The sequence below is a fragment of the Capricornis sumatraensis genome, chromosome 13 (genome assembly GCF_032405125.1).
Source record: "Capricornis sumatraensis isolate serow.1 chromosome 13, serow.2, whole genome shotgun sequence".
Taxonomy (NCBI): domain Eukaryota; kingdom Metazoa; phylum Chordata; class Mammalia; order Artiodactyla; family Bovidae; genus Capricornis; species Capricornis sumatraensis.
Genome location: NC_091081.1, coordinates 50,060,509 through 50,077,648, shown reverse-complemented (window position 1 = coordinate 50,077,648; position 17,140 = coordinate 50,060,509). Strand labels below are relative to the sequence as shown.

The window sequence follows — 17,140 nt, the reverse complement described above, 5'->3', positions numbered from 1 at the left end:
AACAGTATTTTTAGCCAATCCACATATCTTGAAAACCATTTGACACTGAATTATTTCTAATATCGCTTATGCCAATTAACATGCTTCAGTGATCGTGGAGATTATAGCGGTTGAAGTCAGTGCCTGTTGATATGCCTAAGGTTTTGAAGCAAAGATTGTGCAATTAGAATGTCCGGTAAGGTAAATATAATCAAAGATGATGCTGACGATGAGGACACAGCCACAGACTTTGAACAATATATAATATAAACTATAAGCTTAAATAAGAGGTAACAACAGAAGTTAATGAGTGAGGAAGTTAATGCAAGTTACAGAAGTTGCCTAGTTTCTGTTACTTTCCGGGTTTTGGGAGGATCTACAACAGCTTTGCCAGAATCCTTAAATCGAAGACCAATTCCTATTTGCCGCCAAATCACCTGGTGAGGACTACAGCTCCCAGAAGGCAACGCTCGGCTCTCGCGACTCAGCCTCCTTAGCCGGCCGGGAGTTGTAGTTTTACAAAAGAGCGCTGTGGAACCTAAGTTTTACGCGCTTGTCAACAGAAACTGGGCGGTACCGGTCTCTTCTCCATCCGGGTCCGCCCCTTTTCTGCAGCGGTGGAATTCGTGAAGCTAGTCCAGGTGCTTGGCTGGGCGGGAAGCCGCGGCCCGTCGGCTGGCGGGGCGCTCTAGGCCGCGCGGGTTCGTCTCTATGACCCCAGGAGGCGGTCCCCGGTGCCCTCAGCGCGCGCGGAGGGGGTGCGGGTCAGTTCCGCGCGGCGCTGTCGGGGAACCATGGCAGCCCCAAGAGGTGAGGCCGGGGCCCGGCGGGACTGGGGAACCCGGGTCGGGGGCGCTATGCAGAGCGAGCCTCAGCGCTTGTCTGCATCTGTCTGCGGGCGAGCATCCTCCGCGCCTGCGGGGCTCGGGTCTCCGAGGGGTAGGCCCGGGCGTCGGGGATCAGGGGTTTGTGTTGAGCTGCTCCCGGGCTTGAGCGCGCGCTGCCACGGGTCAGGGCAGCGCTGGGCAGCCAGCCTCCCACTGCGGCTGCCTTCCCGGGGGGCGGACTCAGGGCCAGCTGGTTTGGCGTCCGGAGACCGCAGCTGCCTGGACAAGTAGGTGGGAACAGAATTCAGACAGGCCTGGGCTGTAGCAGACCGGGTGAGGGGTCGGTGCGCCGGGACCGGGCTGGAGCCGCATCACCCAGCGGGAGGCAGGACAGGTCTCAGTGCGGGCCGGGGTCACCGCGGTTGCGGTCTCCGCGGTGACTTCTACACTGGGATGCTCCGAGTCTTAAGGGTATGCTCCGGGTGCAAAACCTAAGCAGCGGCTAGTCCACCTAACAGACACTGAAAACATCCTTTGGGGCAGGAGAACAGCCTTGCAATGTGACGAGACGGAGAAAGCTGTTGTTAACAGTTACTCTCCAGAATGTTATGTGGTTAGAAAGAACACTTGAATGTGGGAAGGGTGATATCCATCCTCCGCCCCTGCCCTTGCCCCTTCCCCCTTCCCCAGGGATAGCTCATTAGAGTAATAATGTTTGATGACTAATTGCCTTTTCCTGAGTGTAAGTATCATTAACTATGCAGCTCGTTTGCTTTGCTGAATGGGATAAGTTAAAACCGGAGTTGAGTTTCTGGATGGTGAAGCTACGAGAGATTGGGCAACACCCGGATTCTTCTCCACATTTCCTCCATAGAGCTGTTGGCTTCACCCCTGAATATACGTTGAACAAATATTTGAACAATACCTTTCTGCGTGGGTGGCGAATTATTTTCCTGGTTGGAGAGGCCACGTTTTCCTTCAAGCCCTGCTCAGGGGCATTGTCTGCAATTGCATATGCTTCTCGCATTTCAAATAAGCCCACCTTTAAGAGTCTTTTATAGCAGTACCCGAAATAAAGGAAAAAAGTAGAATTATTTTGATAATTGACATGAAATGAAAATAGCAAGGTGAATGGTGAAGGCAATTGTAGAATTACCTAAGTCAAATAATCTGAAATAGTTGCTCAATTTACAGATTAGGTTTATTGCCAATACATATTTGTTGTGCCTGGGTCGTGTGATAAATCTTACATGTCCGCTAGAACTGTGTAATACAAAATTGCAATCCTGAACTTCCTGATATTCACAAAGGGTTTATTTATCTGGGACTTCCTAATTTCCACCTTCTCAGGTGTTACAAATAATGTCCCCTCTAAAATACAGTAAACTATAACTGAGAAATGGCACCCCACTCCAGTACTCTTGCCTGGAAAATCCCATGGACAGAGAAGCCTGGTAGGCTGCAGTCTATGGGGTCGCTAAGAGTCGGACACGGCTGAGCGACTTCACCTTCACTTTTCACTTTCATGCATTGGAGAAGGAAATGGCAACCCACTCCAGTGTTCTTGCCTGGAGAAACCCAGGGACGGGGGAGCCTGGTGGGCTGCCGTCTATGGGGTCGCACAGAGTCAGACACGACTGAAGCGACTTAGCAGCAGCAGCATAACTGAGAAAAATATACAACTCCAGATTGTAAATTTCTTTTGCGGGGTGGGGTGGTGGGATTCTCCACATAGAAACAGAGGTTGTGTGGGAGCTAATGGGAGCTTTCAGAGAAGGAGAAAACAGTGCTGATGTGCCACTGTGCCCACTCAGCAATGCAGGTGAGCTGTGGACTTTTTGCCACCGCATGGATCTTAGTCCCTGTCTAACGATTGAACCTTTGCCCCCTGCAGTGAAGCTCAGGAGTCTTAACCATTGCACCCCCAGGGAAGTCCCTGTATGGACTTGTGATATTACCTTGAAACAAACTGAAATTGCTAATAATTGCACTTTCATTATACAGATATCTAAACTTATTTACCTGCTCTTCTATTTAATCGGTATTTTCAGGAATATCATATATATTCCCATTTAATCACTATGCTAATAGGTGTATTTTCAAAATTTTAACCATTCATTGTGTTGTTTTGGAATCAGGAACCTATATAATCGCTGACATAGTTTTTAGTTTAGCAGTCCTAACCTCTCTTATTTATGAAAGTATTGATAATCTAGGACATGTGGGTTGGTAAACTTTTTCTGTTAATGGCTGATGGTCTCTGTCATAACTACTCACTCAGCTGTTGCAGGGCAAAAATAGCCATACATAATTTGGAAACAAAGGATATAAGTATGTTCTAATAAAACTTTTTTTGTGACACTGTAATTTGAATTTCATATAATGTTCATACATCACAAAAGGTTATTTAAAAACTTTTTTCCAACCATTTAAAAATGTAAACCTATTCTCAGCTTTCAGATCATAGAAGAATGAGAGGAAATGTACTTTGTTCACCCCTGATCAAGAAGATAGGAAATGCTTTCTCCTGTACTGCTGTTTATTTTTTGTCTTACATTTCCTCTTTGTGTAGGAGAGTTTTAGGGCAAGTGAAGTATTACAGTGATGCCCTTCAATCTCTTTTACATTAACATTGCCTTTTGGGTCCTCAAGATCGATTGAAACTTTAGGCAGAGAAAAGCTCTATTTTTTCTGTTCTGCCTTTTGCAAATAATTCTTTAATTCACCCAGGGAAAAATATTTATATTGAAGAACCTGTTTTCCTAGTAAGTTTCCACCTTACCATAATAAAGATTATTTGTTTGAAACTTTTATTTTCCTGTGCAAGTCACCTTTGAATTGTGGTTAGGCTTCCAAAGTAGTTAAGAAGCATACTTAGATGTAATGTAGTTATAGTAGCAGCCCAGAGCAACCTCTGTCCCTCTGGTTCTTAACCCAGGTTGTCAAAGTATGGCCCATTGGTCAAACCCAGCCTATCACTTGTTTTTTTATGGCCTGTGAGCTAAGAAAGGTTTTTACAGATGAACGTTTGCAGTTGATCTGATGGAACACCAACTTTGAAGACCAGTGAAGCATAATGTTACCTGCCTCCACCTCCACCCCCAGAATTCCCGTCTTCTCAATACAAGAAAGCATTGTACTTAATTATTATTATATTTTGAATTTTTCCAATTAAATATAAGTTAAATGTGAAAATATGTTTTCTCTCTTGTCACCTAAGTACCTACATGATATCCTTAATTTTGCCTCGTGGCCTAAAAACCCTAAAATATTTACTGTTGGCCCTTACAGAAAAAAACTTGTGGATCCCTGTTTAACATGTGCCTGAAGATTTGAAAGAAGGTTAAATATTGCTGGGGATGAGGGAAGTATGAAGTGGGTAAAAAAGTAGAAATAGTTTGAGTATTAAGTGATGGCTGTCTCATAACAGGGCTGGGAGTACTGAAGGAGACCTGGCTCCCCACTGCTTGTGGTTTTACTGAAGTTGGTGGACCGGCCTTGGTGCCTGAGTGATGGCTGATGCTCAGATATACTTACAATAAGTACTTAAATTGAGTGTTCATAAGAAGTTTATATTTCCTGGATTTCAGGTTTACAGAACTTCACTCTTAATACTCTTCTTTTGTGTGTGTTATGAGTTATCTTTCATATAATGCTGTGAAATGAGAGGCTGGATGTAATTTATAAAATTCTGTATTATTTTGTCATTCACTTATTCCTTTTGTTTTCTTCCTACTGTCTCTCTGTTTAGAATATACATTGCTGTTATTGTTTTTATCCTGCCATCATGTTTTGCTTTCACAAGTATGAGTTATAAAGATATATAAAGTGTGTAATCTGTAACATCCTAAATCAGAGTTAGTTAAGCCAGATATCTTGCAATTGAGCCCTCCCCAGGAACAAAATCTGTGCCTCACCAGTTGATATTGAAAGTCAGCTGTGTATTGTGTGTGTGTGTTTGTTTCTTTTCATGTAGTTAGAGAGCACTGTTTTGAAAAAAAATTTTTTTAATGTATTTTGTGCTTGAAATTGGAAAGCATCTTGAAGTATAACACTGATTAACTTTTATATACACAATGTTGCCTATTAAATAATATCTTTGCACATATTTTCCAGAAAATGTCAATTTATTATTCAAGTTATACTGCTTGGCAGTGATGACCCTGGTGGCTGCAACTTATACCATAGCTTTAAGATACACAAGGACATCAGACAAAGAACTCTACTTTTCAACCACAGCCGTGTGTATCACAGAAGTTATAAAGTTATTGCTAAGTGTGGGCATTTTAGCTAAGTGAGTATAAATACTTTTTAGTGTATTAAATTATTACTTTATACTCAGTTATGTTCTTTGTTAGAAAATTCAAGCTATATCTTCATATGTTTGATTGCGCTAGAGCAAGCTTTCTCAGCTCAGGTCATTTTTGCTCCCCAGGAGGTATAATTTTGGTTGACCCAACTTGGGGGATGCTACTTACATCAAGCGGGTGGAGGTCAAGGGTGCTGATAAACATCCTGTGATGCCGTGTCCTCCAGGGCAGCAATCCATAACAAAGAAGTCTCCATCCCCAAACATCAGTGGTGCCAAAGTTGAAAAACCACCGTAAAGCAGGTGGAGTTGGCTAACTATGGCCCACTGGTTAATCCAGTTTTCTGCTTGTTTTTGTTGCAACACAGACTGTATGGCTCACACAGCCTAAACAACTATAGGGTTCTTACGGAAAATGTGCTGACTTCTGTTATAGAGGAATAAAGCGATCATAATAGCTAACATTTCTTTAGTATTTTCTATGTTAATTGTTAGACACTGTACTAAGTGCTTTTCATTGCTTATCTCATTTGGTCTTAATACATTCTTTAGGTAAGTATGATAATTACGCTTATTTTACCTGTGCAGTGTCTGAGGTTCCTCACGATCATGCTGTTAATATGTGGTAGCACTGGGGGCTTTGGATCAGAAATATTGGGTGAAAATTGTTTTAGCAAGGCTGCAATATAAGACGGGGTTGAGAATAGTGCCTTTGGAGTGATACAGACCTAATTTTAGTCCTAGACTCATTGGGATTATGACTTTCCATATATCCCTTAGCTTCTCTTCTTCTCCTAAACTTCAGTTTCTCTATTTCTTTTTCTTTTTTTAAAGTTCACGTTTTAAGTCTTCAGTGCTGCCCATAAGCCCAGCAGTTTTTTACTTGTCTATTTTCATTTCCCACATTATATTCATAGACTGGAATATTTTAAGTTTAATAAAAATCAGGTGACTTTCTCACCACCAGTAAAGAAAAGTGGGAAATATATGCAAAGGGAAGTTCTGGACACTGTGTCTATAAAACCAGGGGTAAGAGTACATTCAAGATAGAGGAAAATAGCCATAGGCTGTGGATCAGAGAAAACAGTAACAAAAGAAATGAGACAAACAAAAGAAGGCAAGCTTAGAGTTACATTGTATAGTTTCTTCAGTTTGTAACTGGAAAAAACAGAGTTGTGAGAATTAAAATCTGGTAGGAAATTACTTGAAAAGTTTTTTTAACCTTTTTTTTTAAAATTTACTTTTTTGGCTCTGCCGGGTCTTAGTTGTGGCACGTGGGATCTAGTTCCCCAATCAGGGATCGACCAGGCCCCCTGCACTGGGAGCCCAGAGTCTTAGCCACTGGACCACCAGGCCCCATACTTGGGAAAGATGTACGAGATGGGGACTCACCTGGGTCATGTGGACAAGTGAATTCATATAGGTTTCAAGATGTAGGCTGGTGAACGTAAGAAGCAGTGAAGAATAGGATGTGTATAGGTTTAAATTACATTTAAACACTTTAAATTTCATTTAACAAATATTTATTAAGTGATTTCTGTGTGACAGTCTTATAATAGGTGCTGGATATAGAAATAGACTGGAGAAGGAAATGGCAACCCACTCCAGTATTCTTGCCTGGGAAATCCCATGGACGGAGGAGCCTGGTGGGCTGTACAGTTCATGGGGTCGCAAAGAGTTGGACAGGACTGAGCGACTAAACAGAGAAGGCAATGGCAACCCACTCCAGTGTTCTTGCCTGGAGAATCCCAGGGACGGCGGAGCCTGCTGGGCTGGCGTCTGTGGGGTTGTACAGAGTTGGACATGACTGAAGTGACTTAGCAGCAGCAGCAGCAGAGCAGCTAAACCACCGTAGAAGTAGACTTGGTATGATATGAAATAGATACAGTATAAATAAAATAGATGTTGTGGAATGAATGAAATAGATATGGTTCCTGCTTGCTTCAAATTTAGGTTTAGTGGAAGAGACAGAAAATATACTAGAAAACACATGCATGATTACAAATAATCCATCTGAAAAAAATATTTTAAAAATGGTGTGGAGAGGGAGAAAAGAACAGAAAAATAACTTGAGGCTAGACAGTGGAAAGCTTTAATAGAAAATCTGTGTTTGAGATTTGCCTTATAGGCAGAGCTACTTGTTTCTTTACTCCTAAATTGGTGGTGGTTCTGGCATTTCAAATATAGAGATTCTTGCCTTTGGAACATTGCACAGAGCTACTTGTGGCAGTCTAACTTGTTGGGTTGCAAGTAGGTTAAAATCTCAGGCGTTTACGGTTTCTTACTTAACAAGATCCATTTTTAAGGAAATTTGGCTCCACTATTCTGGAGAATGTCAGGTAAAGGAGAGGCCTCATTGTATCTTTAAAAGGCAATGTTCCAAAGGCAAGAATCTCTATATTTGAAATGCCAGAACAACCACCAATTTAGGAGTAAATAAATTAATAAAAATCTTATGGCTTAACTTCTTTTAATACAAAAATGGCGATAGTGGAAAAGAGGCACAGGGAGCACATTTCTTCTCCTTATCCCCCAGCTTCCTTAGGGAGAAAAAAATTATGACCCAGGAATGAAATAGGACTGTTAAGCATGGAATCCGCTATTTAAAGCTTAAGTAAGATCAAATCATGGTTCAGTTGTTTTGTAACTGCTAAGAATTTGTTAAAAAGCAGTGAAGCCTTTGGTTTAAGTCTGCAGTTGGGCTAGTGTCCTGCCAGCCCACTGCTTAGACTTTTTGTCTTATTTTGATGGTTTCTCAGCTTTGCATTGCTTGCTGTATAGTATTTCGTATTCTTAAGCTCTTCAGTGTTATGGGTATGGTCAGTTGAAGTTTGTTTTGTGAAAACTTTCTTTGAAATTAATATAAAAGCAGAACAGTTTCCAAGAATTCATCAGATAAGTTAGATAATAGTGTTGAAACAACAACTGTGGGAAACCAAGTACTGAACTTCATTGTCATCATCATCAATAACCAGATGGCTGTTTATGTCACCAGGATAATGCGCAGTGAAAGTGAAAGTGGCTCAGTCATGTCCGACTCTTTGTGATCCTATGGACTATAGAGTCCACGGAATTTTCCAGGCCAGAATACTGGAGTGGGTAGCTGTTCCTGTCTCTGGGGGATCTTCCCAACCCAGGGATTCAACCCAGGTCTCCCACATTGCAAGCCGATTCTTTACCAGCTGAGCCACAAGGGAAGCCCAGGATAACGTAGAGCCTCATTTATAAACATTACCTGCAGAGTTCACAAGACCAGGGACAATCCGAAAAAAGTAAAGAATTATGAGACAGAGTTTTAATGGCTGGCATTTGACATAACATGGCTAGCAAGAGTTTGGCTGTGAAGAAAAATCATTTAAAACACAAGGAGTTTCCAAGTGGGAAAAAACACTCGGAAAAAAAAATTACAAAGCATGAAAGAAGTGAAATGAATTTGAAATTACTGGATTTTAAAGCAAACGTAATTTTTAATGAGAAACATGTTGGCAAATTATGTGGTTATTCAAAACACGTTGGTAGGACAGAATTTCTTGGAGCAAATAAGGAGGGCATCTGTGAAAACGTTAATTTCTTGGAATGGTAAAATAGTAAAAGAATTATTTTACAATGTTAAGTCACAGGTTGATAGCTGCAGAATGAAGTGGAAGGACATTGTGTATTACTTCTTCAGCTTATCCAGCAATATGTCATGAGACAGTTGCTAATGAAACTAAATCAGAGCTGTGTGGGAAACATACCCAGTGAAAACGTTGCAAGTTGATTCTAGATCTTGAAAGGACAACTAGCTTATAACGGTTCACCTGAAGCAGTTTGGAATATAGAAAAGGTGAATAAAATAGATGGCTGGACTATGATCGAACAGTTAAGAGTTGGAACATGTGAAAGTGCCTAGAACTTTATCTTTTTGATGCAGTTGTGTGAAGTTTGCAAAGTAGATTTTCCAGATATTTTCTATGCTGTAATTTCTTTATATACATATTAAAATCAGTAATTTTAAAAAAGTGGATCAAAGGCAACTAGGATGTTAACTAGTTTGTCCAACAACAACAAAAAAAAGCCAGGTTGGATGTCAGTGCTTTATTTGCTGTGATAGAGAGACTTTAAATATCAGAAGGTACTTATTACTTAGAAATTTTAGGAGTTGCTTTGTTGGTACACATAAGAAACAGATTGATTTCATAATTTTGAACTTATACTGTTTGAAAATGCTTTACCACGTGATGTTAAACTAATTCCTTCTATAAAGCTAGAAACATGACATTGGACTTTTTTACTTTGTTTTCAAAGTAGAAGCAACACTTTATCATCTGAGAGAAAGGATGACGACTTCAGGATATTGTGGGAGAATGTGCAAGAATTATGTTAGAAATAACTAAAGATTTAGAACTTGGAGAATCTCCTGAGAAGAAAAAGGAAAAGTTATATCTTCATGATTAATACATTTTCGCTATGTTCCAAAAAACTAAGTTAATGTAAAAATTAGATAATACTAAATTTTGATTGGAAAGTTTTAGATAATGACAGAAAAGGAAAAAAGTGAACTACCATGTCAATGGAAAAAACTGTTAAAGGAGGTAAAAGCTTATTTGCTTCTTCCCACTCTTTACATTCTGTTAAAGGGCAATAACTATCGAGTTGATAACTCCAGAACCTCACTTGTTTCTATGTGTGCAGAGCTTGCCCCGCTTACTTAGGATGGCCTCTCCAGTAATGCTCTTTGCTCAGTAGTATGCTTCAGTTCAGTTCAGTTGCTCAGTTGTGTCCGACTCTTTGCGACCCCGTGAATTGCAGCATGCCAGGCCTCCCTGTCAGCCTGATAGGCTGCAGTCCATGGGGGTCGCTAAGAGTTGGATAGGACTGAGCGACTTCACTTTCACTTTTCACTTTCATGCACTGGAGAAGGAAATGGCAACCCACTCCAGTGTTCTTGCCTGGAGAATCCCAGGGACGGGGGAGCCTGGTGGGCTGCCGTCTACGGGGTCACACAGAGTCGGGCACGACTGACGTGACTTAGCAGCTTAGCAGCAGCAGGCCTCCCTGTCGGCTAATTTGTTAAAGTACATATCATTTTACACTGTGTGGAGATGGGGGCAGAGACTCAGGACAGTTGTTAAAAGGTCTTAACGTCTTGCTTATAATTAAGTTCACTTAAAGAGAAATGTGTCAGTGCCATGTCCAAATAATCTGTGTCTCACTACCTTCAAACATTTTTTTTCTAAATATTTTTAGATGTGGACTATTTTTAAAGTCTTTATTGAATTTTTTTACAATATTGCTTGTTTTATGTTTTGGTTTTTTTAAAGTTGAATTTGTTACAGTATTGCCTCTGTTTTATGTGTGTGTGGTTTTTTTTTTGTCTGTTTCTATGTTTTATGCTTTGGCGATGCATGTGGGGTCTTAGCTCCCTGACCAGGGATGCAACCCCTGGCCCCTGCATTGGAAGGCGAAGTCCCAACCACTGGACCACTAGGGAAGTCCTAAACAAACATTTTAAATAGTCATGCTTTGTTTCAATATATTGCTAAAAAGATGTAGTGTGATAGTCAGATTCATTCATTTATCAAGCCTCAGCTATTTGCTCAGCACTTCTCAGGATGTAAGAAATAGAGCTGCAAATTAAAAAGATCTGTTCTGTTCTCATGGAGCTTGAGTCTGGTGGAGAACTGGATATTAAGCAAATGAATAGTCAGTGGGTGGTGTTAAGAGGATAAGTAGTTTGTTGCATAGTCGCTCCGTCGTGTCTAACTCTTTTGCAACCCAATGGACTGTGGCCCACCAGGCTCTTCTGTCCATGGGATTTCTCAGGCAAGAATACTGGAGTGGGTTGCCATTTCCTTCCCCAGGGAATCTTCCTGACCCAGGGATGGAACCCATGTCTCCTGCTTGGCAAGTGGATTCTTTACTGCTGAGTCACCAGAGGATAAATAGAGGATGCTGTAAATAAGTAAGAGGGGGGTCTCTATTTGAATATGAGGAAGTTATATTTAACACAGACCTGAAGATCAAGCAGAAGATGGGCAAGAAAAGAGCAGAGAGAAGGTAAAGAGATCAGTGTGTTAAAGAACAGCAGCAGATCACTGGAGTGCTGTGAGAGTCGAGTGGTACTAACATGAAGCAGGAGAGGTGGGCAGGGTATCAAGAGGAACTGTGTGCCTGTGAAGGAGTTCAGATTTTATCTCAAGTGCATTAGGAAATCACCAAAAGGATGAAACCAGGGACTAACAAGGCGACCCATATTATGGTGAGTCACTTTGACTCCTTTGAGGAGAATGGGCAAGAAGGGTGTAAGAGTTGGGAGTAAAGAAGCTTATTAGAGCCTGGGGATTGTGGGCATGATGACAGTGTGATGAAGAGAAGTCAGTGAAGAGAAGGTTCTGTTTCTCAAAAGTAGAAGCTACAGGACTGGTGATGGCTTTGGATAAACAATTGATTATGACTATCTCAGTAGTTCCCACCAACGCTAAATTAGTGATTACTGAACTTGCTCCTAGAGGAGCAGGGATAGGTTCCTGTGAGCCTCTGGTCACAACATTTTCATCAGCTGATCACCATAGAACCTTGTTTCTGTTTAAAGACATCTCATTTAATATGTATTGTTGACTTACTAGCATTCAACTCAGGGCCAGGAGTGCTGTAATTCATGCCTAGACAAAGCTTATCTAATGTGTTTTCTCCATGAGGCACACCACAACTTTCTGGCACTAAGGAACACTAGCCAGCACTTTAGCACTATTGGTGTAATGTATAGTAAGTTGAAATTTGGTTAGAAAAACCAAAGAATAATACTTCTTTGGGTGTCTGTTGAGAAAAAAATTTTTGAAAACCCAATGAGCATATATCTAACTGCTTTTCTTTGGAAAGGAAGTGACCACTCTGTGGAATACTGGCTGTTAATCACTGTCAAAATGTGTTATGTAAAGTGCCAAACATCCTCTTTTAAGATTGCAGCAACTGCTCTTGCTGTCTTCAGACAGTCAGGATTGTTGCTGTTGAGAGTGGCAGGCTGCCAGAGAGTAAAGGTGTTAAGGAAACATTCTCCGCTTAAGAACAGGTGAGGGAGACACACAGGTAAACACAGCTTATTTTCGTTTGATTCTTGTTCCACTGTTTTAGCCTTAGGTATTATTTCATCTTCTGTAATGAGAAATCTGAGGCTGAGGGAAGTTTTAATTTGCCAAAGATCCCTAGAAAGTGACTGGCAGGGACAGCATTAGAAAGTTTCCTGATTTTTGCTTTTCAAATTATTAGTCTTTTAGAACAATGAAATAATTGAGCTATTATGTGATTAGCCAGGGCAAAGATAAGCATTGTTAGACACCTCAGTAATTTTATTTTTTGTTTTCTTAAGTTTTCATTTCCAGATGTTAACATTTTACCATGTGTGTTTTATCATATTTTTTATTTCTGTGCATTTGTACGTGTGTATAAAGTTTCTATGAACTGTTTGAGAGCAAGTTTTATACAAGATGCCCTTGTCCCTAAATTCTTCAGTGCATGTTTTCTAAAAAGCATAACATTCTCGTACATACTCACATATATCAAATTTGAGGCATTAGTATTGGCGTGATACTGTTACCTAATTCACAGGCCTTAGATAATTTTGCCAGTTGCCCACTGGTGTCCTTTAATAGTAAAATAATCACACTTTAGTTTTATCTCTAGCTGCCTGTAACCTGAGACTGTTCCTCCATCTTTTTTTTTTTCTCACGTGTTTGCCACTGTTAAAGAGCATAGTCCATTTGCTTTGTAGAATATCCTTCAGTTTGTTTGTTGAATGCTTTGTTATGATTAGGTTTTTGGTTAGGAATATCACAGAAGTGATACTGCTTCTCAGTGCAGCTTATCAAGAAGCACATAATGTCTATTTGCCCCCATTACTGGTGATTTAACTTTGACTTCTTGATTAAGGTAGTGCCTGCTGTGTTTCTCCAAATAAAGTCACCAATTTTCTCTTTGTAACTAATAAGTATCTTATGGAGAGATATTTTGAAACTAGGTAAATTTCCTCTTTCTCTTCATTTTTTGATTTGATGTTTCCAAGTGGTAATTTCCCAATTCTAACACTCTCTACACATTGATTGGTTGGCCTTCTACTCTGAGGGTCTTCCGTGGTGGCTCAGACAGTAAAAAATCTGCCTGCAATGCAGGAGACCCAGGTTCAATTCTTCGGTCGAAGATCCCCTGGAGGAGAGCAAGGCAACCCACTGCAGTATTCTTGCCTGGAGATCCCACGGACAGAGGAGCCTGGCAGGCTGCAGCCCACAGGGTTGCATGAGTTGGAAACGATTGAGCAACTAACACATACACACACATTGTACTCTAAGAAGCTTTTCCTTCTTTCTGTCCTTCACTCCCTCCATCCACCTCTCACTCTCAGTGTAGAGTCATGGATTATTTTATTATGATGGCTGGAATCCATTATTATCACTCTTTATTTCTGTGCTCACATTGTCCAGATTTGGACAGTGGGATCATCCTCAAGCTTCCCCGTTTTTTTCGTGTGTGTCTTTTTTCCCTTCTTCTGTCTTTCTCATATTCTTACCAATCTTTGAGTAGTTTCTTTTAGCATAACAAAGGGTGCATTCCCTGCCCCAATCCTGAAATCATACATTTCTCTAGGAAACCTTTCTTTTTTACAAGGATGGTATTTAGAAACCAGAATCTGGATGCATGATGTGCACATTGGTACTGGAGGGATATCATTACTTCTGGGTCCTTTCAGTAAACAGAGCTGGGTAACATGTGTTAAATGTATCTGTTACTCCATTTCTATATATGTATGTATATAACTATGAGTTATATATTGTTTGATACCTGCAATTCTGACCCACTACCACAGAGTTCATTACAACTTCCCCCTTTTCTGTATTTTCTTTTCCAATGATTGTAAGTTTGACTTTCATTATCTTAAAGATATTTACTTATTTGCTCAGTCCTAGAATATATAATAAGTAGACTCAGAATTTCTAACACAGCTGTGGAAAAGCAAACCTACTAACTAAAGTTCAGTATTTGTATGTAGTTCTTTTTGCATTTAGTTTTGGAGCATACAGTAAAAAGACTTGTGTTTTAGAATACTTGGGTTAGTTCTGTTTTTCTCCATCAGTGTTATTTTGGTATTCATGAAAAAACCCGACAGGTTTGTTTCTTCTTTTTGATTTGTTTGTTTGTAATTAATTTGGAGTTTTCCACCATGTTTGTTTGATTTTACTTTTAAGTTTCAGTAATTTCTGGAATATGAAATTATACTTGTTTTTATCATAAGTTAGAACTGCAAAAAAATGGGGACGGGGGGAAGAATTGATGGAAGGAAATGGCAACCCACTTCAGTACTCTTGCCTGGAGAATCCTATGGAGGGAGGAGCCTGGTAGGCTACCGTCCATGGGGTCGCAGAGTCAGACACGACTGAGCGACTTCACTCACTCACTCACTCACTCACTCTACCTTACTTTGATAAATAAGGTTTAAGGTTTACATGGTCTGACGGGAATTTTAGGGCATGTGACTAAAATGCATGTACATGTATGTATGTACAGTGCTTGTAATTTTGTGTGCATACAAAGTTTACACTGTGCTTTGCTTTTTAACTTTTTTCCACTTAAATGTTTTATCTTAGAGATGGTTCCATGTCCATACATAGAAATCTGTCTTATTTTTAAGAGCTGTGTGGTATTCTGTTATACAGATGTATTATATAGACCAGTTTCTATTGATGGACATTTGGATTGTATCTAGCCTTCTGCAACTATAAAACAAAGATGTAATAATTATTTTTTAATATACACTGTTGTGCATATGTATGAATTATGTCAGACCATTCTCATATGGCAAAGGAAATAAACATCCTATTTTGTGGAGAGGGGAGCAGCTTAGCAGTGTGATGCAAAAGCAAGTATTTGAATGTTAAGCTATTGATTTCTAAGTTATAATCCAGTTGAAACATAACACAAATACATGTAAAAATGTTTTAGGTTCATAAAATAATTACAACAATTCACAGGAAAACTGCTAGTTAGCTTTACTAAACTCTGCAATAGCTACTACTAAAATTAACACTTTTGATTTACATCTGTCATTTGTGATATGAAAAAGGAAGTGCAAACATTGTCACATTGTCTTAGAACAAGGTCAGCTTTTTGTTATTTGCTGTCCACCACAGCCTGTAAAGACTAAAGAAACCTGGAAGGATGTGTAAATATACATATTACTTTGGGTGTGTCTAGTAATAAATACATCTTAAATCTTTGAACTACTTATCCATATAAGACTGGAGAAAATTATTTTACTATTTCATAGTATTACCTAGAATAATGAATGAAGATTAACTTTGCAGATAAGAAATTTGTAAGCAAAACTGAAATTTCTTAAGCTCATGAGTAACTTGTGCTGCATTATTATTCCATTTTGCACAGTGCCTTGGTAACCTAGCCAAGGATTTTAGGTCTCCTAGTAGTTCTTGTCAGATCAGGAGGTGGAAGAATGAGGCCTACTTTTGACCAAACATAGATCAGAAAGAATTGGTTTCAGCTGGTTGGTAGGAAATTTAGGGGGATACGCAGCAGCAGAATCTGTCTACAATCAACACGGAGCTTCAGCATTTCTTCAGGTAACAAGAGGTTGAACATAGATTCTTTTCCAGTGATAAAAATCAAACAGTAAATTTAATGGGACAGACTATTTTTTTTAAATATGCTTTTTGATTTTAGACATGCTTTCTCTTATCTCATAATGTCATTTATATAATTAAATTCAATAAATTTGTTTTTAGCACAATGTACTCATTAAAGTGCATGGGATTTGATTTCCAAGAAAATATCAGGGTGGGAAAATGAAGAAAAAATGGCCTTTGGTTTTTATGTGTTCCTTTCACTAGTATATTCAAGGCTGTAGTATATTTAAAATTGATCATTTATCTTTGTCTGCTTAACAGTAAAACTAGTGTTTTCTGGAAGATTCATTGGTGTGTATATATATATATAAACTTTCATGAGTAAAACTGTAAGTTTTAGAGCTGTTTTCTTAATGTTAAAATTAAGCAAGATTTAATCTCATACTGAACTATTTCAGCTCTTCCTTTAAAACTTTCTGTGTGTTAAGATTCCCATATATTCTTTGTTATACCTCTTAAGTCTCTTTATTCTACTGTTGTTGTTCAGTTGCTAAGTGGTGTCCAACTCGTCATGAACCCGTGGAATGCAGCACACCAGGCTTTCCTGTCCTTCACTATCTCTCGGAGTTTGCTCAGACTCATGTCCGTTGAGTCAGTGATGCAATCTATCTCATCCTCTGCCACCCTCTTCTTTTGCTTTCAATCTTACCCAGCATCAGGGTCTTTTTCAGTGAGTTGGCTCTTTGCATCAAGTGGCCAAGGTATTGGAGCTTCAGCATCAGTCCTTCCAATGAATATTCAGGGTTGATTTCCTTTAGGATTGACTGGTTTGATCTCCTTGCAGTCCAGGGGACTCTCAAGAGTCTTCTCCAACACCACAGTTTAAAAGCATCAATCCTTTGGTGCTCAGCCTTCTTTATGGTCCAACTCTCACATCCATACATGACTATTGGAAATATCATAGCTTTGACTATATGGACCTTTATTTTACTATATAATGTCATTAATTATTCTTGAGCTTTTGTTTTACAAGTTCTTCTAGCAATCTCTGCTATTTTTTGTAACTTATTTCCAAATGTCTTGTTATAATTACATAATATTGATATAATCCTATGGTGAAGCTTGAGCTTTCAACTAATAACATTCTGGCAGACCTTGGCTTCTCTAATATCTGAATTAGAGAAGAAACCAGAAAAAGATACTAAAGCCTTCTTGGCAGTGAAGAAGTAGTAATTCCTAAGCATCCAAGAAAAAAGATCCAATAAAAAGGATCTAATAAGGAGCCACAGACCTGAAGGACACAGTACACCATACTTTGCTGGTTTGCCACATTGAAGAAGTGGAGTATTCAGATTGACTGGTGGTGTCTCACAGCCCTTCTTTTGATGTGAAAGCTGACAAGTGTAGAAGTGATA

General features: G+C 39.6%; 1 protein-coding gene across 2 annotated transcripts in view; it reads left to right on the top strand.

Moving 5' to 3' along the window:
- The first annotated feature begins 732 nt into the window (after positions 1–732).
- Positions 733–17,140, top strand: part of SLC35A1 (solute carrier family 35 member A1) — a 32,183-nt gene continuing 15,775 nt past the window's right edge. For both annotated transcript variants that reach the window (XM_068985248.1, XM_068985247.1), the window contains exons 1-2: positions 733–789; positions 4,923–5,100. In XM_068985248.1, the coding sequence (XP_068841349.1) occupies positions 774–789; positions 4,923–5,100 (194 nt within the window). In that variant the 5' untranslated portion in view covers positions 733–773. The remainder of the gene's footprint in view (positions 790–4,922; positions 5,101–17,140) is intronic.